At 35.8% G+C, this 27993-nt stretch overlaps 1 protein-coding gene across 7 annotated transcripts; it reads right to left on the bottom strand.

The window, feature by feature from the left end:
* Nucleotides 1-3467: 3467 nt before the first annotated feature.
* MBIP (MAP3K12 binding inhibitory protein 1) lies at nt 3468-24731 on the bottom strand. 7 transcript variants are annotated; one of them, XR_004258063.1, is made up of 10 exons: nt 24523-24731; nt 20756-20875; nt 18765-18989; nt 18586-18682; nt 16076-16141; nt 15690-15842; nt 12239-12336; nt 9802-10020; nt 5673-5711; nt 3468-4100 (listed from the first exon to the last, which is right to left on the bottom strand). XR_004258063.1 is itself a non-coding variant. In XM_032242515.1 (9 exons), exons 1-9 carry the CDS (start codon nt 24649-24651, stop codon nt 3993-3995), a joined length of 1035 nt encoding a protein of 344 aa, XP_032098406.1. In that variant the 5' UTR covers nt 24652-24731; the 3' UTR covers nt 3468-3992. The 7 variants fall into 7 exon arrangements, 5 of the variants coding, with proteins under 5 accessions (XP_032098406.1, XP_032098407.1, XP_032098411.1 ...); XR_004258064.1 differs by having other exon boundaries at nt 3468-4097; XM_032242515.1 differs by lacking the exon at nt 9802-10020.
* Between the last annotated feature and the right edge of the window lie 3262 nt (nt 24732-27993).

The raw sequence follows: 27993 nt of genomic DNA, 5'->3' as shown, positions 1-27993 counted from the left end.
CTCTCTACATATATACGTGTGTGTGTGTGTGTGTGTATATATATATATATTATCCTTTTAGGTAATTCCATCATTGTTCTATTTCCTTTTTATTTTAGTCTTTATTTTTATAGCATAGTTGGGAATAATTAGTAATGATTAAATAATTCCTAGGATAATGAGATAGTAAGTTTTGAAAGATACAGAAAAAATAACATCTCTAAGATCACATGTCTTAGATTTATGAGTCCAAAGAACCCATATGAGATTTACAAGATAGGAGTTTTATTCTATTTTTAAAAAGTAAATTTTCTCTTTGCCACTTGGTGAATATCTAAGAAAGAGTAAAAGTTGTGAAATATTAATTTTTGCAGTTAGAACTGCTCAAAAAAGAAACCCCAAACTAAAATTTTTCACAATGAACCTGGATACTATCTCCAGGATCATAAAATATTTCCAGTTAATGTCACTGAAGAAAAAGTATTTCTTATGGAACTGAAAGTTTTATAAAGGCCAACTATATTTTCATCAGTCTAGATAACAGAGTCAGGGGTCTCAGCTCATGCTTTCTTTGTTGGAAGTGCCCTTCATTCCCCAAAGGTCTGGGTACATGTGGCTATTTTGTTCTTGGAGATTTTACTCCTCAAGCCGCAGGTCATTGTTCCGGGGTGGACAGTTGACCCAAGTTGAGAATATGAACTCCTCTTCCAGATTTGGATTCATAAGGAACAAACAGGGTAAAGTGAAAGCAAAGAGCTAGGTCAGAAATAGCTCCACGGAGCCCAAAGCCCTGAGCAACCCTAAATTGCAAGAAGCAGGAAGGAAGAAATCTTCAGAGAAGCCAAGGTACAAAGGGAAAGAAGCAGGTGTTCAGAATCCAGACAATCTGGCCCAGGGAGGGATACAGGGTAACAAAACCTGCCTAAACTTCCTGCAGTTTGGATTCTTCACATTCTTTAAACCATTACCCCTTTATTTTAGAATTGGTCTCCTGTTTCTTGAAAACAGCAAATCTCTAAAACAGAAACTAGTGCCAGGAATAGGATTGCTCAAGTAACAGATCCTCAGTGAAAATGTAAAACTAACTATGGAGTTAAAGCAAAGAGGAGAGATATGGCTTGAGGGTGGACAGAGAGGATTCCCTAGTCTATGGAAAACTGGTGCTTTGAAAGTAAGTGATGACAAAATAGCTGAACAATGACCTATTATCTCTTGGGACCCAAGTCACATGTGCAGGTTGTCTGGCTAAAAGCAGATAAGGCAAAGCAGGGAAAATTACCTACATTACAAAAGGGAAATCTTTTCTGCTGAGATTGCTGGAGACCAGGTCCAGATATTATTCATGAGTTTGAAAAAGCTCAAGAGGCCAGCAATTGAAAGGAGAATATCTAACATTACCAAAACTAGCGTGGGAATCATAAACTTTTCCCACAGGATAACATGTTGATGCCCAACCCCAGCCCCCACCAACCCCTTGTAAAACACTTTTATAGACTGGAATGTAACCTGTGGAAGGGAGAGGTCTATAGGGCAGCCTAGGGAAGAGATGATTTCCAGTCCCTGCAAGCAAGCCTCTTTCCAATCACTTGTGCTCCTTTATTCTCTTGAGGACAAGGCCATTAGAAACAATGGGGATAGAGGGCTGAATAACAAAAATCCTGAAGGAAAGGTCATTAGGCAGCCTTGTGATGAAGGGAGCAAATTTACCCCATAGAAATTCCTGGCATCACGTTTCAGTCAAAGATGTACTCAATGACAATGATTGAGAGCCCACTAATGTTCTGGGGTAGTTATCACCAGAAGAACCTTAGTCTTGAACTAGTACCTATGCCAACTCCTACCAACATGGTGTTGAATCTTGAGTCTCTTCTGCAGGCTCCAGACTCAAGTAAAAAAGGCTGCTAGCACCAGACAATTATTACTCAAGTGGAGAGAGGACTCCTCTCTTAGGTCCGCCAGAAGGGTAGGCCTGAGCACAATGGAAAGGGAATCCTAGTGAGCAGATCCCAGGACCCCCAGGCATGACTTAGGAAGTTATTCTATTACCCAGGCAAGAAACAGATCCTGTTTTCTAAGTTCCTTCCCTACCACCAAGTCAGCCTCCTTTTCTGATTGATCATTTTTAATTTTCATTTTCCCTACAGAATGTTTGGTGTGCTGATAGTAAAATGTGTCACTTAACCTGGAGAATGTCATTCTGACAGGATGGTGATCACATGGACCAGATGGAGAGTGGGGAATAGGTATTTGTAGCTGTACTTAAGGGATCATGTTAGAAAAGATTACCTTGAGGGATAAGTCTAAGTCACTGGTGGACTCCACCTAGCCCGCATCTTCTTGGGAATGATTCCAAGCCTACAGTTTCTATGAGGCGACCACAATTTCGAGGCTGCCACAAATGGTTGTACAAGGTTCTATGTACATTGCAAACTCCTCCAAAGAGGTTTGGCGCCATCATCCTGGCCACAGCTGACTGAGATGCGTGGTCACACTGAGTCTGATTTAATCTCTGGAGAATATGAACTAAGAAACACAAAACATGAGGTAAGCAGCAGTCACTGAAGTTGTGAGGTTCTGGAGCTGAGTTCAGAGTTTGCACCATAGCAGCTCAAATGCATTAACAAGCTGAGGCTATGAAGACAGCACTAACATGTCACTCCATGTCTTCAGAGAAACCAGTCCACAGAGAGATAATATAGTAGGTACATAGATGATTATGTATAAGATTAAAAAAACAAGAAAGGCAGAGTGACAGAGACAAAGGGAGAGGGAGAGCAGAAAGCAAGGTGAGTAGAGGACGGAGACAGAGTGAGGGGCGGTCAGAGACGCAGAAAGAGATTAATTGCTGGTGACTTTCTAGATCCTATAATGTTTCACTGTACTTCCTGCAATAAAGTTCCAGGTATCTGCTCCTTTTTAACAACTCCTCTTTTCCAAGCTACTTGGTAGATTTCTGATTCTTGTAACCAAATCTTTGTTTCTTTAAGACAGGGTCTCACTCTGTCGCCCAGGCTGGAATGCAGTGGGTCACTGCAGCCTCATCCTCCTGGGCTCAAGCAATCCTGCCTCAGCCTCCCAAAGTGCTGAGATTATAGGTGTGAACCACTAAACAATTCTTGACCTGAACAACTGCTCCATGAAAGAATTTTTACATAACTGCAGCTCATCTTTCAAATGTTTAATTTGTAACTGTGGCAATATATGTACTGCCTAATATACCAGGGTATTGTAAAGGTGAGGCTCTCAAAGGAGAGGTACTATAATTTCTTTGTGACATCCTAACAGCTGTCCAAAGACAGACCTGGTTTTATAATAATAGCTAACATTTACTGAGCAATTCCCTTGGGACAGACAGTTTCAAACATGTATGAAGTCACCTCTTCTTCATAACAATCAATAAGGTAGTTTCTATTATTGTCATTCCCATTTCACAGACTGGGAAATAAGGACAAAGACAGATTAAGTAAATTGTTCAGTCACACAATCAATAAAGAGATAAAGCTGGATCTATTGTTTATTTACATTAATACTGACATCTGAAAAATTAAGAAAAACCAGTTTATACATGCATTTAAAATTCATTTCAGTGAAAAAATTTTTGTTGAATGCCAATTATATGCAAAGTACTAATTTAAACTAATAAATTGGTTAACACCAATGTTACAAATATAAAGTCCTTTTAAAATATGAGTATCAAAATAAATCTTCCTTTCTGGGGTCCACAAAAGAAAAAAGACATACTACCACTTTTAAATTAAGTTTTTCAATTTCCAAAATACCTCCTTTAAAACAGAAGGGAATAAATTCCAACAATGCTGTTTTCAATGCATTCATTATTCCAAAACTTACTGGAATATTTGAAGATTACTTGCTGCAAGCTGGACTCATGTGAAGATAAACCTTGACTTCACAGAGAAGTCTACATTGATAAATACATATCCATTGAATTAATAACAGTGTAAGTTACACATATGTATATAAAAAAGTAAAATGACAAGGATGAGAGGAGTTTTTCATGGAAGGTGGTGGGTTGCCATGGATTCTGCTTCTCTTGATTTTCTGAGGAGGGCTTGTTTGAGGGCACTAATTTTCTCATCAAGTTCAGCCAGTGAATAGTTCTGCTGTAAACAATAAGGACACAAATTGCTGAATAAGATTCTGAAGTATCTTAATACAGATAAAGTGCCAAATGAACTATAAATATTTAAAATATTCAGAAGCATGATCAAATGGTTTTTTCCCTCATGAGAATAATCTTAGAACTGGGCAACTATGTATGTTGACTATATCATAAATTTAGAGGCATAACATAACAAGGCTTAAATCTTTTTCTTTTTTCTAAGCACTCCTGAACCTCTTATACTTTGAAAGAATAATAAGTTAAAAAAAAAAAAAAAACCAACCCTGATTAATATTAGACACTGGGGCCTATTTGAGAATGGGAGGAGGGGGAGAACTGAAAAAGTGACTATCAGGTATTATGCTCATTACCTGGGTGACAAAATTATCTGTACACCAAACCCCCATGACATGCAATTTACCCGTGTAACAAACCTGAAAACTCCTTGAGCCTAAAATAAAAGTTGGAAAGAAGAAAAATGCTAATTATAGTACTACCAGGAGAAAAAAATCATTTGAGACATCAGCTATCCCTTTTAATGGAAAACTTTATATGTTGATTACTGAAGTTATCCTCAAGTGGAAAACAATGAAGAAAACACTTCTTTCAATAAAAATTGTATTTGTTCAAGTCTATGTGAACATATTCTCACTTATATTAATATTTCTAATTTAGACACAAGTATTATGTAGTGGCTATTAGGGAGTAAAGAGGGGGAAATTTGGACTGAGTGCTAACAGGTACAGGGTTTTTGGGGGTGTTGATGGAAATGTTCTAGACTTAGTGGTGATGGTTGCACAACACAGTGAATATACTAGTAGCCACTTTAAAATGACGAATTTTATGTTATGTGAATTGTATTTTTAAAGCAGCAACAAAGAGTTACAGTTTACTACATAAAAGAATAACTTTTAAAAACCTGCTTATCCTCATATCAATAGTAAAAATAGTTAACTTTAAGATTAGCTTAGCTGCTTAAAGTACCTAGAAATTCTCTTCTGAGGGATCATCTACAATCACCTACTTCTGAAAAAAAAGTTGCTATCAAAAACTTTACTCAGAATTTCACAAGAAAAAAAATATGCTACTCTTAAAAATCAGAAAGTTTTCTCCAACTTTAAATTCACATTTTCACGTTGAAGTCTAGCAAAGCCTTACTATTTAAGATTCAACTAATTAGTAAAGTAGCACTTTAGACAGGGCCGGCTGAAGTCAAACTCTGCCAAATGCCCTTTTTGATCTAGGTGCTGCTAATCATAAGTGTTCACAAGAGGCAGGAATGGGGGGAGACTGAAATTACTTGAGCACTTACTATTTTTAAGCACTATGAATGACGCATCCTTGTACTACTAAAAGCAGGACGAAGGTTTTATTTATTTAACCTACTTGAGTCATTCCATGCCCCCAAAATAATTTTTCTATTCAAGTATATTAGTTTATACTGCCCTTTTCTTCAGTCCTAAATTTTACCAGGGTATGACCTAAAATCAACAATAGTAGAAACTTATTAATAAGCAAGGTATAAAACTAATCAAACTATTTCAGAAGCCAAAATGAAAATGCAGTAACTTACTTGAGGTGGTTGAACTTTTCTTCTTTTTCCAGAAAAGCTCTAAATTGAAAAAAAAAAGTAATCAATGTTTAGAGAAATCTAAGCATCATTATTTTCTTTATAAAATACTATACAGCCGGGCGCGGTGGCTCAAGCCTGTAATCCCAGCACTTTGGGAGGCCGAGGCGGGTGGATCACGAGGTCAAGAGATCAAGACCATCCTGGTCAACATGGTGAAACCCCGTCTCTACTAAAAATACAAAAAATTAGCTGGGCATGGTGGTGCGTGCCTGTAATCCCAGCTACTCAGGAAGCTGAGGCAGGAGAATTGCCTGAACCCAGGAGGCGGAGGTTGCGGTGAGCCGAGATCGCGCCATTGCACTCCAGCCTGGGTAACAAGGGCGAAACTCCGTCTCAAAAAAAATAAATAAATAAAAAATAAAATACTATACAAATTATGTATAGCCCTGGGAACTCTGATGGAAAAAAAGCCAACCAATTTACCAAGTATTATCTGTAACCAACATCTACCTTCTTATATTCTGCTGGTTACCCTGTGAAGAGGATGACATCAAGAATACATAACAGTAATATTGCAGCAACATGCTCATCCTTGGCAATACATATTTTCCCATCAATTACCAGCTTCTAATGAGCCTGAGTGATTGCGGAAAGAGGTGCTCTGGGAATTTTCTGCTTAGTTTTTTTTTTTTTTTAAATAACCTTTCCATCCCAGAATATTGAACAAGTGAAGTGACAATAAACAAAGGAAAAATGGAATTTGGTATATGGGGCCAAAGGGTGAAAACACACACACACACACACACACACACACACACACACTCGACTGACTATAATGGATTGTTTCTGCAGGCAGCTACCTATCAACTGCTTCTCTGTGTGGCCCAAGCCAATGGCTCCCTGGTCTTGTCAGTGACTGAAATGAGCATGGGTCCAGTTCCGGCCAATGAGTAAAGGAGAGGTCTGCTGGAGATTAAGAGGAGAGCTTCTGGAAGAAGCTTCCTCATATCTTTCGAGAGAAAGCCCTCAAAGGCAGTTCCTCTGGATACTGCTGTATCTGGGTAAGACACCTGAAAGTGATGTAACCATCTTGCCATCTGTCTGGGAAAGAAGTTATCACCAAGCAAAGTTAAGAGGGGAAAGAAACCTATTTTCTTACAATTATGATTTAGCCACTAAATCAACTAAATCTGAAGCCTGTGCTACCATGGACTTCCTGTTTTATAATTTCCATAATGTGTAAGCCAATTTGAGTACAAATTTCTTACAGCTGAAGCTGACAACATTCTCACTGATCCACTAACGAGTCTTTTAAACCTTGAACTAATGAATTCTTTCTAGACTTTTTCTTAGTTTCACACCACCACTAGCTTTTGAATGGCGAATTAGTAAATGAGTATATTTGACAAAGAAACTGAATGTAGGAGGCAAAATGTTCTCATGAGCATTTCTGACTATTGAGATTTTGAAGACAGCACTAAAACTCACATTTTCCTTTGTGTCAAAAGTTGACTCAAAGAACATCTAGGAATGCTTATCAACAGTTACAATAAATGGGAAATCATTAAGTATTAGAATTAGTAATTATGAAAAAATAGAGCTCAGATAGTTATGCTTCTTCTTTGTCAAACCAAGCTGGATACCTGTGGTAGGGGCTATGGGCAAATAAGGAATCAATGTTTAATTTGGCGATAGATCAGTCCTAATTTCTTAACAGGTGGCTTGTTATACACTTGATGCAAATTTAATTCTCCCTGTTCTCCTAATAGTTTAACATGTAGTATATTGATAGTTTCTATGCTATTAAGCAATTGGATTGTTACTGTAACATGGAACCAAAACAAGAAATATCAAAATGAGGAAAATATGGTCATCAGTGGCTCAGTGACTTAAAAACAGTAAAATGTGGCCTTTTGGGCTTATTTTAGGTCTGAGCAGAATATTTTGACAAGTAGAACACTTAGAAATACCACATCTGTTGTGGATACACTACATTAACTTTACTATTTGTTTTAGGTACAAGGAAATCTCAATACAGATGCTGGGCAGTGGCAGTGAGCGCAGTCAGCCATGTGGTTATGAGGGTCAACACCCGATACTCCACAGCGTACTGTGCTGCAAAGTGACTTTCCTCAACTCTAACATTCTGAACATGTTTAGGGTAGGGTAGGCTAAGCTATGATGTTTGGTAGGTTAGATGTACTGGAAGCATTTTAGACTTAATGATATTTTCAATTTTCAATGCGTTTATTGGGTTATAACCCCATGTATATAGAGGTATAAAAGGTGGATGTTTTAACAGGTTTTGGTACTTGAGAGAAAATATTTGAGAGCACAGCACACTAAACAAAGAGCTGGAGAAAGGTAATGCAAAATTGTCTCTCCTCACCCATTATTTTACCTCAGCAAGTTCCTAGTCATGCATCACTTAATGATGGGGATATATTCTGAGAAATGCGTTAGATGATTTTGTCATTGTGTGAACATCATAGAATATACTTATAGCAACCTAGGTGGTACACACCTAGGCTACACAGTATAGTCTATTGCTCCTAGCGTACAAACATGTTACTGTACTGAATACTGTAGGCAACTGTAACACAATGGTATTTGTGTATCTAAACACATCTCAACATAGAAAAGATACAGGAAAAATACCATATTATAGTTTTATGGGACAACTGTAATATCTGCAGTTGAATGAAACATCCTTATGCAGAGCATGACTATCATACACACATGCACAAACACACATATGCTCACACATACACAAATCCAGGGAACCAGTGCTCTACGGAAACTCAGGGGTAAGGAGGCCTCTTCCATGACTAGCTACTTTCTTTCAGTTGTAAAAGGCAATTGATTCTACATATACAGTATCTAAAATGTTTTTCTTCCCTTCCAGTCCCAGAGCCCTGATTCAGACCTTCATTTCTCTCTGGCTTGGATAGTGACATGTTTCCTAAACTGGTTTCCTTGACTCCAATTTCTCTCCAACTCAGACTTTATAATGCTACCAGACAGGGACCTACATTACAGGTTTCTCTCTTTCTCAAAAACTTAATTGTGCTCCAATGACACTGGAAGTGCAAACTGGTTAGTGTGACCTTAAAGGCCCTCTGAAATGTGTTTACCATCTGATTTTTCAGCTGAATCCAACTGTTCACTCATGCTTCAGGCCCAACACACGTTCACATGTGGCCTGTACACATGATGTTGACCTGGCTTTCCCGATACTTCCCTTAAGAACCAGGAGTTACTGTTATAGACTAAAAATTACACCCAGTCAGTGCTTTGAACAAAGTTAACACACCTTCAAAGTCCAATAATTAGCTATCAGCCAAGTCCTATCCATCCATTTGTACATCTACTCGATAGCTACTACATTCTGGTTCTCAAAGATGAACAAGACACAGTTCTTGCCCTTGAGAGGTTCAAAATATAAAGTGAAACACAGATGTATAAAGATATAAGTGATAAATGCTATAAAAAGAACAATATACTTTTAAAAGCATGTTTGTACTTACTGTTTTCAAGTAGCATAATTTAAAATCAGTAAGTCTTTGGAAATACTTAAAGATCTTATCTTTTAATAGATTGTTAAGGCCATGCCCTTAAACTTTTGAAAACATTACATTTAAAGCTTTCCATAGTTAATGTGAAAGATAAAGATCTTTAGAAGTCTTACATCAAAAGGTCCAACAAGTGTTATTAACTTTTGTCATAAATCCTGCTTTATACACATAACTTATTTTGGAGTTTTATGTCTGGCTCATAAAATGAAAAGACCTTTACATAATCTGACTACATTTTATAAAACAAATACAAATGACATCTTTTTCACCATGTTTGTTTTTCTATGCTATGCTTCAATGTTACCCATGATAATCAATCTCTATTCAACTGTAAGAAGCTCCGCCCATTTAGAACACATCTACATGTGAATCTGAATAAACACATTTCAATGAAAATCTTTTCAGAGTTTAGAAGTTCCAACAAAAGTTCACTCCTTAATAAAGTTAATGAGCTCATCTTTCCTCTTATATCTTTAGACGGTATTAAGACTGTACTACATATGTAGTTTCTTCTGTATACTTTTGAGGGATAATATGTAAAATTATGCAATTACCATGCATGTACTCCCAGCATGAGGATGGTAAGGGTGATGAATAATGTACTATGTCCTCTGTAGGGTATGTGCTCAACTCCTCCTATTTGCAAGGACAATCTTAGAGCTGGCTTTATTCCAAGCGAGGTTCCTAAAGATGGCTCATTCATCCCATTATAGAAGGGTGATGAGTATGAAATCTTCTTTCCCATAGGGCTTGTGCCATATATGTTCACAGGCCTGAAGGACAGAATGAGTCTGTATGTTTAAACCTTTCCAGTGTTTTGTTCTCCCTTGTAGCTCACTACTAATTTGATATGTCACTTGCAATACTAATCCAGAAGCAGTTCCTCTAAAAGATACATAGTTTTTTAACAAATTTGGGAATACTTTTAAAAAGCACATGTTTCATCACAGGTTGCCACCATCCATCCTTTTATGAATGCTTAATACATATATGCCAATCCTCTGTTTACATTTACAAATGCTTCCTGCCCCTGAAATTAGGCAGTCACCAAGCTTCAGACTTCAGGCCTCAATCTCAGTGTTCCTATCCATAGATGAACTCTCAACACTACAGAGACTCTCCCAATTGTCCCAAGTATAAGTGCTGTATCTCAAAAAGCTTACCTGGTATTTTTATCTTCATATCCTCCTCTGACTTCAAATTCACATTTCCCATAAAAGTATTTCTAGATTTTCTGATTTCCATCAATGATGGTATCATTTCTCCAACCAGAAACTGTACTCTATCCTTGCTCTATGTCTCTTTCCACATCCAATCATCAATATTTGTCCATTTTTCTTTCCTACTTGCATTAATCTTTTCTATTCTCACTCATGTCCCTATTTCAGGATTTAGCTTCGCATCTAAGATAGCATAATATTGTCTCCTTGTCCTTAGTTTCTCTCTTTTCATTTGTCTCCCACAACTGTATTAGATAAATCTTTCTAAATATGTTCACAAATCACTTCTCTGCTCAAATGCTTTCAATAGATTCCCCCTGCTCCTTGCCTGGAAAATAGACTTTAAACTTCTGGGCATAGCACTTAAGGTCCTATACAATCTGGCTACTTCTACCTCCTTACCCACTCTATCCTATGTGTAACAGATCAAAACAAAAAGACTATGATATGAAGGGCTTGTTCTTTTGTTAAACAAATCTGTATATTAAGTTTTTATAAATCAGAATCAGAAGAGATAAATGATGCTGCAGCAAGGTCTCATTGGAGGCATCTGATACTACCTTACTCTACTGTAAGATCAGTTCTATTGTTAATAAGAATTATATTAACACAGTATGAAATTGACCTAGAAAAATAACCTTCCTAGGTCATTGCCTTCTTTAATGAAGGCAGTTTGAATGAGAAAAACTTATGGTAGACTACTGTAAGAAGTCATAAAAATCTTTATTAAGTTTCCTAGGAAGACATTCAAAGAATAATCCTAAAAGTGAAAAGATCTTTGTAATTATGTAGTACAGCTGACATTTTCTTAAATTAGACATCTGAAGGCCAGAGGAATAGAGTGACTTTTCAACATTTATACAACTACTTCATAGTCCTTTATGCTAAGTGTTTGATGGCATTATCTCATTTGATCTTTGCTTCAGCCCTTAGTATTTGTATAAACCTCGTTTTACATTTGAGAGCAGTAAATCACTAAAGCTCTTCCTCTGAAATGTTGTCATTTAGGACTTGCTGCTCCCTTTTGTTACGTGACCTGCCTTCTTCCTCTGGAAATATTTCTTTTCTACAATTCACTCTAATACCCAATCTATAACTTTTGAAGATTGCTGTCATACTTAAAATAAATGTTAAATATATTTTCACCAGTAACTTATATGATCCATGCTAAAATGGGTTATTTTAAATAATTTTTCAGAAATAGTTTTGGTATAATCTCGCTTTGATATTATTTTAGTTCTAATATGGCACTGCTTTAAAAAAAAAGAAACGTAGAGAAGGCAGGTATTATATATAATCACCTCAGAAGACCGAGGAAAACACATGGCTCAGGATAATTTTTCTGAAAAATGCTGATGTGCCAAGATACTTACCAGCACAACACTGCTTCTTAATGTTCTCGGAAAAAGGGGTAAGAATTAACGAATGCTAGAGTTAAAGAATTACAAAAACACAGATAGTCTGGTGGTTAAGGTAAAGAACAAGAGTGGCAGTTTGAGGTGTGTGTTTGTTTAGTATTAACTGTGTATGAGCTGAGGGAAGGAGCCTGTGGGGAAAGAGATATTAAAGACACAGAGGGATCACTGACAGAGGAAGGTTCCAGAGGAAGTCTCTATTTTTTACAAGGTAGCAAGTTCAGAGTGACAGACCCAACCACCATCCAGGCTGACTTATTATGCCATGAAAATGGCCTAAGTTGATGACTGTTAAACCACAAAGAATCCAGATAAAACAACATTTTTACTTATTTTTAAAAGACACTTATACTCACTACAGACTGAAAATATTCAGGAGAGATGCCTTCCAATTCAAGGATTTTGTCTTCAAGTTTTTTAATTCTCTGATAAATGTCTCTTGGCACTGGACGACCTAAATACATTAAAAAAGAATTCTGAGATACTATTGAATAATTCTTTCTTACAATTTCTATTCTTAAAATATCATGCAAAGACACTTATGCAAATGAATGGAAAATACTTAGGAAAATAAAAAACTAAAGTCAAATAGAATGAAGTCCTTAGGTCACATTTTCATATAGTATTATCAGACATATTGTACTACACTTCCTCTCTCTAAACCCCATTGATGTTTCCTATATTGCTAGGAGTTTTATGTTAAATTAATTTTACAATATATTGAATAGTTTTCATTTAGAACAATTTGTATTTCTGATATGCTTTGATAGCTGTATGATAGGTTAAAAATGTGTAGTGACAAACGATGATAATTCAATGCAGTGGTTGCAATATGTCATATCATTATTTTCTTCAACTTATATTTCTCCCTACATGCTGTATTTTTTCCTTTGACTTAAAAGAATGTCAAAAAGGGGCTTTATGACAATTCTAAACTAACAAATCTTCTGGGGAGGGGAACAGTAAATTATGGCCACTCACATTTTAAATTTATGATTATATCAAGAATCCTTCTACTTCTCACCACCTCCACACTGTGTTCAGACCACTTCCACCTCTCCCTGGATTATCACAACCCTCAAACTGGTCTCCCTGTTTCTGCTATACTTCCATAGTGTGTATTCTCAACACAGCAGCCAGTGATCCTCTAAAAACGTAAGTTAGATCACATCACTTCTCTGCTCAAACCTTCCAATACGTGATCATTTCACTCAGATTAAACACCAAAGCCCTCACAATGGCCTACATGGCCATACACAATTTGGACATTCTCCCTATATCCACATGGTTCCAGCCACTTGATTTCTTTTTTCTGTTATTATTATTATTTCTGTTATTATTATTAAACTAGGCCAAGCACCCTGCAAGCTTTAGCAGGTTCCCTCTACCTCCATAATTCCAAATCAATTTCAGGTCTTGCCTCAAAAGTTACTTTATCAGTAATGCCTTCTCTGACTATCCTGTTAAAAATACCAGTACTACCACCTCCCCATACCCAGCACTCCCTTATCCTCCTTACCTTAATTTTCTCCATTCCATTACTAGCATCCAACATTCAGTATATTTTCTTTCTGTATTGTTTGTTTCCCCATTCTAATGTAAGCTCCAAGAGGACAGAGAGTTTTATCTGTTTTGTTATTAGGTAGGGCTATACAGCTCATGTACTGCACAAACCTAGGAAGCATCAGTTCACAGACTACAGTGCCTGGCAAAGAGCTGGTGCTTAATATTTACTGATTGAATAAATACATGACTAGCTAATCATTACACAATTAAAGAATATGGGTAAATTTTTATACCAAAATTGCCAACTTGTTATGTATAAAAATTCTAGATTTTTTTTTTTTGAGGATTTTAAAAAGTCTTAGGACCTTGGTTGTTCTTGTTCTTGAATAAACTAACTTCTTCATTTGGCTTTGCTTCTGCTGCTCCCTTTACCTACAATGTCCTCTGCCTTACCTCTGTATCTTTCGAGAGCCAATTCAAGCTTCACTGGGTGATGCAGGCATTGCCTAAATCTCTTCATTCACATAAAGGCTCCCTGTGCCCCCTCCATTTTTCAGTGATCTTTAGGTTTTTTTGAGACAGACTCTCACTATGTTTCCAGGCTGGTCTCAAACTCCCACCTCAGCCTCCCAAGGAGCTGGGATTATAGGCACACATCACCACACCCAGCCTTTCATTACTCCTTTAAAATTCTACTTCATTATTAATCTTTCTCCCATCTAGATTATAAAGTCCTTGAAGCCAGGGACTATGATTACATCATCTCAGTATCCCTTGTATCTAAAACAGTGCTTGGAGCATAGTAAGCATTCAACAGATATTTTTCCAAAAAATTAACTATTTGATACTATTATATGGTGATATAAAAAAAAAAAAGTCAATTCTTTTATATGGTGGCATTTTAAGCCCATCCACTTCTAAGAGAGATTAATTCTTAATGCTAATGTCTTTTTACTCAAAGACTTACTCATTCTGTTTTCTTCTTCCACCTTCATCTGGCTAGTACAGCTTCAGATAGCTAGTATACTCCAGCTATATTGGATTCAAGTATCTCCTGAACCATATTTTCTGTTTCTGTCCTTTTTTGCAAATGCTATTCCCTCTTTTTGGAATGCTTTGTTCTGGGAAAATTCATACTAATCTTTCAAGGCCTCAAATGTCACTTCATTAGGATGCTATCATCCCTTGACCTACCCTGTGAGGGTCAAACACTAACTTTCTGTCCTTCTGTACATATATCTGCAAAGGTGAAACGAGCAACTGTTCATTCAATAAACATTTGAGCATTTGCTTTGTGCCAGGCATTGTAGTAGATACAAAGTAATGAATATGACAGACACAGCTGCACTCTCACAGACCTTACTATCTAGCAGGAGACAAACATTAAACAGAACCATGATAACTGCTTTAAAAGAGAGTGGGGAATACCAGGTACTATGAGATTATATAAAAGGTGAACCTGCACTGGTCTTAGAAGAAAAAGCATGGACAGAAAGGCATGAAAAGCAGCAAAACAAGTGGGAGATGGAAAGCCCAGGGATGTAGCTGGAACTACAGACGTGGACCATCCTATTTAAAATAACAACCCCATCCAATCCTAAACTCCAAATTTTTAGCTCAGAAGAGACAAGATCAAATTTGAGCTTTAGAAAAAGCAATCTGGCCACAGAGCAGAGAATGATCTAGAGGAAGAAATCTAGTGGCAAATAAATCAGGAAATATCCTTCCATCGGTCTAGGATAGAGATCATAGTGGTTTCAACTCTAGTAGTAGCAGTAGAAATAAGACAGAAGTGGGCAGATATGAGAGATAATTATTTACAAGGCAGAATCAACAGACATGGTGACTAAATGGGGGGGAAGACTCAGGCTCTGCACCCAGGGTTTGAACAGGATGCAGTGGCACATGATTGTAGTATCGCTGACAGGGGAGGCTGAGGCCGAAGCATTGCTTGGCCTATAAGTTCAAGTCCAGCCTGGGCAAGACGGCAAGACTATCTCTTTTACTTTTCTTCTTCTCCTTTTTTTTTTTTAAAGAGTTGTCACTTACTAACTTAGGCATGTTGCTTGGGCTCTTTAAACTTCAGTTTATTTATCTGTACAACGATAACAGCACCAACACCCCAAAAGGGTACTATGAACCTTTAAGTGAACTGACATATACTTAACACTTTCTAAGCGACAGGCACTTACTGTTTAAGAAATGTCAGGAGTACAATGAAAATTTGGTGACTAAATGAACTAAAATTTTTTAACTATTTGCAAAGGTACGTTATGAGGCACCACTTAGCACTTTGCTTACCTGTCTGTAACCGCAAGTGGGCCTCAATATTTTGTAGTCGTTCTTCTACAGCCTGATTACCACAATCACGAAGCATGCTGTTAGGTTTATGACCTGACCCTGGAATTCCTTCAGGTCTAGTCTGTGGTCCATATGTATTCACAACTCTAGAAACTAAATTAAGAAACTTTTGAGCCTATGTACATTTATGTTTCAAAAATCAGAAATTCTTATTCCCTAATAGCACTTTATATTTTTTTCGTAAAGACTACCTAACCACAAGTATGAAGGACGGCAAGATGTTTTTGTTCTAAAATAAAATTTAGATGAGAAAGTTACTTTTATTACATTTTGCTAATAATCTAGACTTCTGTCAGTGACTGCGATGTCATGTGGTGGTTACTTACCTTTTACGTGACTTTTAAATCCAGGGTAAGGGGTAAAAATCGCATCAGTTCTTGCACAACTATTTTCTAAGGAGAATTTAGATAATATAAGTTTAAATATATATTCTTCCCTTCAAATGTATGAGATTTTAATAAACTTCCAATAATTCATATCAACATTTTACTCATAGTAATTTCAATAAATAACAATAAATTGCCATCACACACAGGATAGAATGTAGTGACTTTTTTATCTATAAAAATTTATCATAATATCTAATATTCCTATCTAATGTTCATATTTATATACAGAAAAGCCACCAACATTAAGCAGCACAAATTAATACAATTTTTAATGAAAACTAATGTCACCACTTGGGCCACTGGAGAAAATAATCTACTATAGAGTACTGAAATTCTACTTCATCGTAGAAATAAAAGTCATTTTTACTACAGTTCTTTTAATCCAGCATTTTTTATTTTACTGACCAAATGAGTGAACACCCAATAAAAATAATTATATATTTAACACATTTTTATTTCAAAACTCCACACAAAGACAACCTCGAAGCCTCAAGTACACATACATTTCCACTCTACTTAGACTTCCAGTGCTCATTTTAAAAACCCCTCATCACAAAAGTCATCTACTTCTCATCCTACCACTTGCTGAAAAGTATAGTTTCTTTCAAATTAGATATCAATGCATAAATTACAAAAGGGGAAAATTGGAATGTTAACATAGAATACGACCAATATTATGTTAACATAATTGTTATATATTAATATATAGTATATATAATATGTGATACTACATAGTAATAATATATACTTGTGTTGGAAATAATGTTTAAAAACCACACATTGGCAGTAAATATCCTGTAAAATTCCCTTTAATTTTTTGTAAGAAACGGCTGGTGAGATTATTTTTAAAAATTCTTTTTTCTCCCCCATGGAATTTCAATTTTAAAAATTCCACTGCTTATATTTAGGTTAAATTCATAGGTTATTAAGAGGAATGCACTAATATATTAAATATATTTTTTTTTCAGTTGAACTTTCCTTAGTAATTCTGCTGATAAATCAAATAGTATGAATAAAATTCCAGATCCACTTAGCTTTTATATCTAGAGACTAGTCATCTTTTCTTCTTCCTTTTTTTTTTTTTAATGGATGTACCTCAAAATATGCTTAAAGGGTCATCCTTTTTCCATTCTCTTCCTACCATTTCATGGGGCTAAGGGTTAAAAAAAGAAGCTATCACCTATTCCAGAACTATATTCCAAACACATAGATTAACTGACCCATCAGTGAGAAATTCAGCATGGTGTGAATGTATGAGTGCTAGTCACTCTCCACAGCAATTCTTGCTAGCACTGTTTTGAGCCAGCAAGGAATTGAATGGGCCAAGGAATCCTGCTGAGCATTTCAATTCTTGTCAATTTCTATCCCCTGGTGGTTTATAATAATAGAGTTAGCTGGGAGAACAGAGGAATAACATTAGTGACACATGTGCTTGCTCTCTCAAATCCTTTCTCATAGTCGCTTGTAGTTGGTTGTAGTACCTGAGATTTTGCCATTGTTGCACCTATTCTGAAAAGCTACTAGGAAAATATACCAAATTTAGATATGCACATGTATAATGTTAATAGTAGCACACAGCTAAATTCAGGACCAGTTTATATTATTTCATTATTAAGAAAATCAGTGTACCAATGTGATATTAGTCATTTCTAGGTTCATCTGACAATTATATGTTCATAATAATTTTAGCCATGAGATATTAGAGGCAACAAGAAAAATGTTCATTCCAATTATGAACTCTTCTCCATAATTTTTCCTAAGAACTACTTGTTCAGATTATTACTATGATGCCTGAGTATGATATATGGCACTGCCTTACAATATTTTGTATTCTGCAGCATACCTGCAGATTTGAAAATGTACTGTAGCATCAAGTGAAGAGGTAAAGGAGAATCTGATGAAAAGCAGCAAATGTATGCACTATGACAGAAAGGTAAAAAGCAAGACATCATGGTCTTCATGATAAATTGGTTGTATCGTGACATAGGACATTTCAAACAGCTCAGGGGTAGTGAGAAAACTGCTCCCTCTGGAGGAATATTAACTCAGTATACTGTACTAAGTTCACTTATATATTAACATCACGATTTCCTAGTACATTTATAGGTTTGAAATTCATACAGCTTAGTTCCTTTTACTATTGAGATTGATCAACCTTGTCTTTCATATCTCACCTCCATTTCCTAAAGGAACTTTAAAATAACCTTCACCTGTGGGAAACACTTTTAATGTTTGCATTTATTTGATTTTTGTGTAACCAAAATCAAAACCAATTTGCAATATAGTCTATTATTAAGCAGAAGAAAACTCTCCTGCCTTAGTTACTAACTAACCCCGTGAAATAAATGGAATTGTGTTCTTAAAGCCATTCATTTTAAAAATAAAGATTAGAGCAACTATAAAAATTGTACTTAAAACCCCATGAAAATTAATTTCTAGGTAGTTACCTTGATTACAATCAATAACATTGCAAAATTCTCTGACGTTGTTTTCATTGATTTCAGCTTGCTTTCTTTCAATAAATGCAGATATTCGTCTGTCAATCTACAAACAACAAGTTTTAACAGTGTAAACATAAGATTTTTAAAAGTAATACCCTCTCATCCCCACCAAAAAAACTTCTTACTTCTGCTTTTCCAGCCTTTATCTGAACTACTTCTGGATCAAAATGGATCTGTGTCTTTTTCACATCTACTAAATCACATTCTTTGTGCTTTTCTTCCTCTTGTAGGTCGCCAAAGGAAAATTTGTCATTTACTTCATTTTTGTTCCCCATTTCTGTTTTTCCTATCTCTTCAACAGCGGTTGTATTCTCCTCTTTAACTGGAGACTGAAGTTTTGCTAAAAAAGGCTGAGAACAACACAATTCCATCTGCTGAGATTCAAACTGACCAAAATTAATTACACATTTAATATATTTACATAAATTTCTGCTAAATGAAATATTTAATATCAATTACTAAATATAAAAAGTTAGTACACCAAGACACATAGATCTGACTGCATATAAGTATTTACTATTCTTTGCTATTGTAACCATTATCATTTGCTATAAATTTTAAAAGGAGAGAGGAAAAAAGAAAAAAGATTAGAAAACCTAAGGAAATTTAAAATTTTCTTTGAGAGAATCATTCTGTCACTTATCTTTTATTTTGTGCCAAATCAAAGCCTTCAGCCTCTGGCACCAATGCCACTTAATTAACATGTCATTCAAATGCCTCCTCAGAACACTAAGGCTTAGTATTTTTCCTCCTCAACAGGAGAGCCAGTGCTCTCACTCAGCAAAGCCCTGCATTATCACTATATCACTGGAGATTCTCCACTTGAAACTGCAGTTGGCCAATGTGAATGAGGAAGCACAGACATGAAATATATAGGTGTTAGGCTGAGTGAACACTCAGACTTTTCCTGACATGGCAAATATCTTCTTGGGCCATAAAATTAAATTTTAAAAAAGAAAACTAACAAGAAAAAAAAAATCTATAGCTGAAAATAGGCAGAAGCCTATCGCTATACTACAGGGGGAAAAAAACCCCTATTGTAGCATATAAACGATATTATCCATTTACTGTTCCCCTCCCCCACTCCACACAATTAGGTCTCATTTGAGTTCTATAGCTCACTGCTCTGCCCTTTAAAAACAGGGTTAACTATTACTTTTAACATGAAACAGTTAAAATTTCCCACAAAGTCAATAAATGGAGAGCTGAAAATTAATGCCTATTCCATTAGTCAAAACACACTAACTCTAATAACGTTCCAATTATTTTTTTCATACCCACAATTTTGCTTCCCTTGTTTGCTGTACCAAATACTCTCCTGAACCCGTATAACACCTTAATCACAGTAAACTGACCAATCCAAACAGTTCTTCCACTTATCTTTTTGACACTTTGCATTTTACACTTTGATTAGACATAAACTGCAAACTTACATCAATTATAATTGGAAAGATGTTCAATTACAAACCAGCAAGGTCATAATACTGTTCGGTTAACATGAAATACTTAAAAATATAACAATGCTATTATAAATACCGGTTCAATATTAACTTCTAATATAAAGAATAAATTATTTCAAACTGTTAAGAAAAAGAAATAAAACAGTGACTGGCTACTTACTAAGATGAGACATTAATGTCACAGAAATTACTTTCTTTTTAAAAACTATGCTGAAACTGTTTAATTGCAATAGACACTCCAGGATGTGTCATGCTGGGATAATGCCCCTTCTTGAACCACTGAAAGCACTCCATGAGCCTCCAAACTCACCCAAGGCATGGAATCATTATCATAGCATGACACACACCTGCCGTGTCTTATTGCTTAATTATAACCCACCATAGATGGAACTGTATTGAATTTTCAGTGCAGGTCTAGAATTGAATAGAATTGCATTCATTCACTCTCATACCCACATTGGTCTTTTGGGCTATATTCCCTTAACTGTCCTGATCACTACTGAAATTAACAGATTTAGATGCAATCTGGATGTAAGTAACCTTTTATTAGCAACACTATTAATAGACTGTTTAGAACTGACAAATACTCCAACTAATTTAACCACAATTAATTTCTGTTTTCAATATCGGGTTATCATTTCTAACAAGAAATTTACCTGTAAATCTAAAATGTGTTGTTCAAGTGCACTAAAGAGCAACGCAGGCTGGAATGCCGAAAGGCTTTGGAGCTTGTTCCAATCGATTGTAATTTTCACCACATCATCTCTGAGGTTAAGCTTCAAAAAGGCAAACCAGCAACATCACAAAAATTACAAGATTAAGCTGTACATATGGAATTGTCACAAAAACAAGATTTCTAGAGTAACGTGTCTATTTTGTTCAAAGTTATCAAGTTTTACACTGAAATGCTCTACCCAGTTACCATTTTAAAAGGCCAAGAAACCTGCAGATTTTCATAAAAAACAAAAACAAAATGACATGTCATTCAAATTCTATTCTTGGGTCTGTGTAATGGGATCATTTTAGAGGTGAAACCATTCATGAAAGATGAAAAGATGAGGCTCTTTTGATTCTTCAATATCTACAAACCTTTGGATGGAGTCCAATATAGGCTTACCCTATTCAGAATCCTACTGCTTCTAGCTCAGAGCCGTAAACAGAGGAAGCACAACTGTTTTGTAAAGTTTTAACATGCATTTTTCTCTTTAAGTATGTACACAAATACATACCAGAAATATATCATTATTCTGGTGTCCTCCAAATCACATTGTTATTGTTTTCACTTTTAACCAATTTTTAAACTAATTTAAAAGTCAAGATTATTCATACATACTAAAAGCAGGGATAAATGGCAACATGTTTATTTCAAATAAAAAACTATTAGTTAGCTATGGAAGTCTGAAGCTGAAAAACAAAGACTTCTCCACAATAGTGAAATAAGTTGCCTGACTGGATGAAATGGCCAGATCTTTTGCTAAATGCTAAGATGTGAGGGCTCATTATATGGAAATTTTTATCAGTTGGTGATCTAACAGAATAAAATCATACCCAGAAAACTACAAAGAACCTGAATATAAGATTATTCTCAAAATGAGTGAAAATTTTACAGTGAGAGCACCCATCTGCAGTCTTTTGAGTGAATAAAAGTGAATTACCATAAACTTTCCTAGGGACATGTGTTTACAGTAGAGCATAAGAATATATTCCATAAAAGAATCAAGTTAAGTTAACATAATTTACTCAAAATTCATCATCTTTTCTACAAAATGAAGGTGTTATATGAGTTCAAATACAGATTTTAGGAGTTATAATAAAAAGATGAATCACTGTACAAAGATCAAAAAGATGTAAGGTTATCAACAAAAAGATAATATATTGAATAAATACTATGTGACAGAAATTTACTGCCCTTTGAAGATGAGAACAGAAGAATTTAAAAGTCCATATTAAGTGTAAAGATACGTGAAATTTCATGTAGGCTGCACTGGCAAAGATTAGAATATATTAAGACTTACATTAAAGTTAACGCATTAATTTATATTACTTTAATGCCTATAAAGATTTTGCTAGACAACAACCCATATTATGTATAGAAGTAACCCATTAATATACTTTTGTAGTCTTCAAAGAGATCTATACTCCATTATAGAAAACTTATGAATACAGCTTGGGGATAAAGCAGGCAAATCCTCAACCAAAGAAAAGTATCACATTTTCCACAGAAAATAACTTATAGAAAAATAAGTCTTAATGTTTGGTTCATATTCTCATTTCAATTCAGCAGAATTACATAAACCTTCAAGTGCAATTAAGAATAACTGGTCTTTTAAGAAAACCACATAATGTCACAAATTAATTATAAAACTATTCTAATTCATCTAAATATTCACTCAACACATTCATTATTAGTCACATGAATGCTACGCATTTTGCCCTACAGAACTTGGAAGAGTAAACCATTCACTTGAAAATCTCTATTAGTCTGCTATTAATATAGACTATTTAAATATGTAGTTTCATTAATAACTTTACTAAATACAAAAATCCAAGCTAAAAATAAGTAATTGTTCAGCTTGGTAAGATGGGCCATCCAGAGGCAAGCAAAAAGGTTAAAATTAGTAAATTTTGTGATCTGAAGTAAAAAATTCTTTTTAACATTCAGTTTTGTGTTTCTTATTGAGGAGATCTAATAATACAATGATACTTAGGGATGACACAGGATGAAGATAGGCATGTTACAACATACATTTTAAAAATCCTTTAAAGTGGTAGCAAAAGAAAATACTGATTTCTCTGGGGGGCAATTTTATAAGTATGGAACTCTGGTTTTCACTCTTAAAAAACACTTCTCAAAATACAGAGTATTTTGAAAATGGTTTACATTTAATTGATGAAACAATCATATTTTTGACACCTGAGTAGGAGGTCCCTTCACTGTGTCACAGTAAAGTCACCAAATATTTACTGTCAACATTTTTGACAGGTGACATAAGTAAACTAATCATTTCTTTAATTGTACTTTAGAGTACTTGAATGTTTAAAATTTTCTAATGAGTTTGAAAAATTCAGCATGCAAAATATTTCAAAAGAAACGTTTAAATCATTGCTCAATTTTTTTAAAAAATTAAAAAATTATTTTCTGTTAATAGGTGAGCATAAACTTTTTTTATCTTGACATTAGAAAATAAACTTAAGTTCCGATGTCGCTATAAAAAGTTCTTCAACTTTTAAACCATTTAAAGGTTTTGGTTCTTAAGACTAGAATGTTAATAACAAAAGACCCCAAGTGTTTAAAAAATGTTTTTGGTAAGTACTTGGCAAACAATTGAGTTTAAAAGTTGTATCTTTTAGCAGACTTCATTAACAATTGCGTCATTACCTAAAACCACTTAACTTACAGTAATGTTCTTTGTAAGACACAACATACTACAATTTTTAAAACTACTTTTAGTAACTTTTTAAAAGACTGACTCTCCATCTACTCAAGGCTTTAGAAATAATTTTCACGAATTTACCATTATCTTTGACACAAATGCCTGCTGTGTCCACATGCTCTCGTACCAAGCCCCAAAACTTTTACGGCCAGAAAATGGTCTATGTAAGATAGAAAATATTTCCTTTTAAAAGGCAGGTGAAGAAGCATACTTTTAAATTGTTTCACATTTAAAATTTGCTTTGAATTTTACACCATGAAACGAAACAGTGACTTGATTGCAGAGAGTAAGAAGTCCATTCAAATTTAAAACCAATTTTACCACATTACTGCAAAAGCGATTTATCAGCCAGTTAAACTAGTTAATAGTTAAATAACGACAGTTCTATTGCAAACAGCACCAAAGAGGGATAACTCATCCAACTTTACGCTAGAAGTATTTTAAATGAATTCCTTTTACTTTCCTCTCCATTTGAAAGGGTAATAGATGCACAAAACAGCTCGAAGGAAAGAAGAAATAAACAAAACCAAGTGACTCATAAGAACAAATTACTCCCTCCCGCCCCCTAAAAAAGCTAATAAGCGCGCGCTTTTCTATAAATCTCAGGCCTACTGACCAACCAATTCCCATAATTGAGTAAGCTGGAAGAAAACGGAGCCTGAGAGCGAGGCGCCTCCTAAATCCGCAGATAAGCTTTTCCACATTCATTCTCTCCAAGCCTGCTCCTCTTGGAGCCGGGTTTTCACTTAAACCATCCTCACCCACTCCTGGGGAGGACAGCTGCAAGGTAAACTACTCGGCTACCGGTACCCCCAACCTCCTCACTCCGACCGAGACGACTCGGCCCGGGCTCCTCCCGGACGTCGGCTTCAGGGGCCGCACCTCACACCTCGGCAGGCCTCGCTGCCCCCTGCCTCCGCTAGAGGAAAAGAATGAGGAGGAGGGGCCGGATGGTTTCCAGACCCTCAATCCCTGAGGCCACTTCTCACCTGTCCAACCAGGGTGTGCAGGGAGCGAAAGATTTCGCAGAGCACCTCTCGGGAGAGGCTGGGGCTGCATCTTCGCTCCAGACTCCTGTCACCGCTGCTCGGGCGACTAAGCTCCGTGGCAGCAGCCATGACACCTTCTCAGGCCGCCCCACCACCAAGGTTTGCTCACAGCCCCGCCCCCTCCGTTTCCAGCGTTAGTCGCTCGACGATGACGTACAATACGGCGTCTCGTTTAGATCCGGGCTTTGAGGCGCCACCCTCTCTATGTGACTGACAAGTACATACGCCAATCAGTTGCAGCTGTGGCATTGCGCCGAAGCTCTGAAGTGAATTGCCGACCAAAGCTAGGGTAGAATGCTGTCTTTGGGGTGGTCATTAGAGTTGTGGTCTCCTAAGGGTTAGCATTATGAAGCTTACCTTGACTCCTGGATGTTCCTTGTGAATGTTGGTAGGAGGAGACTATGTGAAACACTGTGAGTATCATTCCAACAGGAATTTAACCTGGATAAATAATATCATGCAACCACAATCTTTGAAATTAGAAGGACATAAAACCGAATTGAAATTTTACAAAGTATTATATAACTTTATTATAAGGATACTTGTGGGGTTTTGCAATCTTTTAGTGAGACTCCAATATTTTCAAAAGTGTTATTCAATAAAAATACAAGTATTACAAGAATTTTTAGTGTTAAGCTTTATTCAAAAACACTTTAAGAAATAAACATCAGCTTAGAGATAAGGAAGATGGGATTTAAAACTCAATTCTGTTAATAGTCAATGCGTTGACAGTAGAGGAAGCAAAGGTGAAAACTTGCGCAATGTACATTCTTTAGTCTTAGGGAAGAGTAAATTAGAGGGAAGGACTAAGGCATCAAGGTAATAGGATAAGGATGGTGAGAATAAAAGAACGCCTTTGACCTGTCCCTAGGGAGTCTCTTAATTAGGCTTTCATTTCCAAAAACAAATGGGATCACCAGGCTTGACAGAATTTGGGGAAATCTTTTCTATTCCCTTGTTGGCAGCAAGATAGTGAGCCTATGTTTAGAGGCAGAAAAAGACTTCGTGATGTCCAATCTCAAATTGAGCAACCTTCTTATTCAAGCCACTCATCTCCATATCTAGCCTAAATTAATGATTCTTTGCAATGTTAGCATATTTTCTTTGCCTTTGGGTGTTTTTTTTTTTTTTCAGACAGAGTCTCCCTCTGTCGTCCAGGCTGGAGTGCAGTGGCGCGATCTCCACTCACTGCCATCTTTGCCTCCTGGGTTCAATCAATTCTCCTGTCTCAGCCTCCCAAGTAGCTGGGATTACAGGAGCCCACCACCATGCCCAGCTAATTTTTGTATTTTTAATAGAGATAGGGTTTCACCATATTGGTCAGGCTGGTCTCAAACTCTTAATCTCAGGTGGTCCACCCGCCTCAGCCTCCCAAAGTGCTGGGATTGCAGGCATAAGTCACCCACCCAGCCGCCTCTGTTTCTCTTGTAGGACAATAATTGTAATGGGATAACTGTAAGCTCTTTTTCTCTACCAAATTGGCAATCAGTTTCAGATCACTTGTTTTCATTGAGGTGTTTCAGATTTGTTTCAAATATGGAGAACACTGATAGGCAACACATTTAGGGATATGCTTTGTACATTAAAAGAATACTGTCTTTAACAAAGTGCTGCTTATTCCTTTCTTTGACATCATTGATTCTGATTTTTCAAGTTTTACTTGTTCTTTTGAGCCTTTAATAGAGAATCAACTGATGGTCATTTGACTTGTGTATTGCTTCTCCATGTAATTCTGTGATTTGATATCCAGACTGGCTCCTCTATCTTGATATTCTTTACTTACGTACAGGTTGAGCATTCCTAATCTGAAAATTCAAAATCCAAAATGATCCAAAATTTGAAACTTTTTGAGCACCAATACTACAAGTGGAAAATTTCACACCTGATCCAACATAACAGATCACAGTCAAAAGGAAGTCAAAACTTTGTTTCATGAACAAATTTATTTAAAACATTATATAAAGTTACCATCAAGCTATGTTTTAAAGCATATATGAAACATAAATAAATTTTGTGTTTAGATTTGGACCCCATACCCAAGATAGTTTATTATATGTATGCAAATATTCCAAAATCTAAAAAAATTGGAAGTCTGAGACATTTCTGGTCCCAAGTATTTCAGATAAGGGGCACTCAGCCACTAGTACTTAGAATTTGTTAATTCTTGTGCATTTTTTCTTCTTTCTAAGGACCTTTCTTACTCCTTCTTCATGTCTATTACCTTCATTTTGGAAACTTTTCTCATTTTCTTGTTTTATAATAGAAAATTCTATTTTAAATAGAAGAGTTTGTAGCCTGAAAAGATTTGGATTCCTTTGGGCTAACTCAAAATAGAAATTTGTAGATATTGTATGTGTGTATGTATGTATAACAAAAGTATAATACAAGCTATGAAATTTAGAAAGGGAATAAAGGGAATAATTTGCTCTTTATGGAAAACTAATTACAGTTTATAAAGTGGGTTGCTGAAAAATCTGCTGCCTGGCAGAAATGATTCAAAGTGTTGGTGTTGGCGTTAGCAACAGAGTTAGAAATACTGTCCTGCAAGCCTATGCCAAGAATCAGTCGAGAGGATAGAGACTATAAATGAAATCTAGGCTATTTACCTTATCAACAAAGATGTCTTTTATGATGATCTTTAATGGCACAACTCTATTAAGTAATCCAGTGCCCAGCAAAATACCTGAGGTATTATAAGGGCTCAACTGATGTTTGTTGCATGTATGATAATATAGATTTCTTTTCAATGCAGAGAAGGAAAAATAAACAGTATTTATCATCTCTGGCTCCCCATCACCTGCTGCACAAGTCCAAGTTCTTTAGGATGACATTGATGCTCTTATGATCTAGACTTTGCCTAAATTTCCAGCCTTGTTTTCTGCCACAAACCATCTGGTGCTTAACGCTTCTAAAACTGCTTTTACATCTTCAACACTTTACTATTTCTTGTCTCCGTGCTTTGATTTTTACCCTGTGTCTCTTGTCTGCTTGAGAAACTCCTTTTCCATTTTCAAACTCCAGTTAGAAAATCTTCTCTGGGAAATCTCTCCTCATATCCCTCCTCATAAACAGCTTAATTTCTCCTCTGCTAAACTACTTTTATAACTTGTATATTCTTCCGTTATTGTAGTTATCACAGTGATACTTGAATTTTACAAGTGATACTTTATTTTACTATGTCTGTCTCTCTATATGTTGGTGTACATAAAGCTTAGCACAGTTTCTGGCACAGAGTAATTGCTCAGTACATGCCTGTTGAGCTGAATTTATTTGCCTTCTTAAGTGAACAGATTTATAAAATGGAAAAAAGGAAACAAGTGCCTATTGTTGAAGGAAAATTGTAACATATAGTCTGCTATAAACAATTTATTTTAAATAATGAAGCATGCTTGTTTATTCTCTTTTGTGGCA

This window comes from Sapajus apella, unplaced genomic scaffold (genome assembly GCF_009761245.1).
Source record: "Sapajus apella isolate SASKATOON/1434 unplaced genomic scaffold, GSC_monkey_1.0 scaffold50, whole genome shotgun sequence".
NCBI lineage: Eukaryota > Metazoa > Chordata > Mammalia > Primates > Cebidae > Sapajus > Sapajus apella.
The sequence above is the reverse complement of the archived record's forward strand: the minus strand, read 5'-3'. Positions and strand labels throughout refer to the sequence as shown.

Excerpts from the sequence above, each read along its gene's own strand:
- MBIP (XM_032242515.1), bottom strand. The coding sequence starts at position 24,651 with ATGGCTGCTGCCACGGAGCTTAGTCGCCCGAGCAGCGGTGACAGGAGT. Across the intron at positions 20,876-24,522 it reads TGCACACCCTGGTTGGACAG|CTTAACCTCAGAGATGATGT; the intron begins GTGAGAAGTGGC and ends GCCTTTTTGAAG. Across the intron at positions 15,843-16,075 it reads ATTTAAAAGTCACGTAAAAG|TTTCTAGAGTTGTGAATACA; the intron begins GTAAGTAACCAC and ends TTCTTAATTTAG.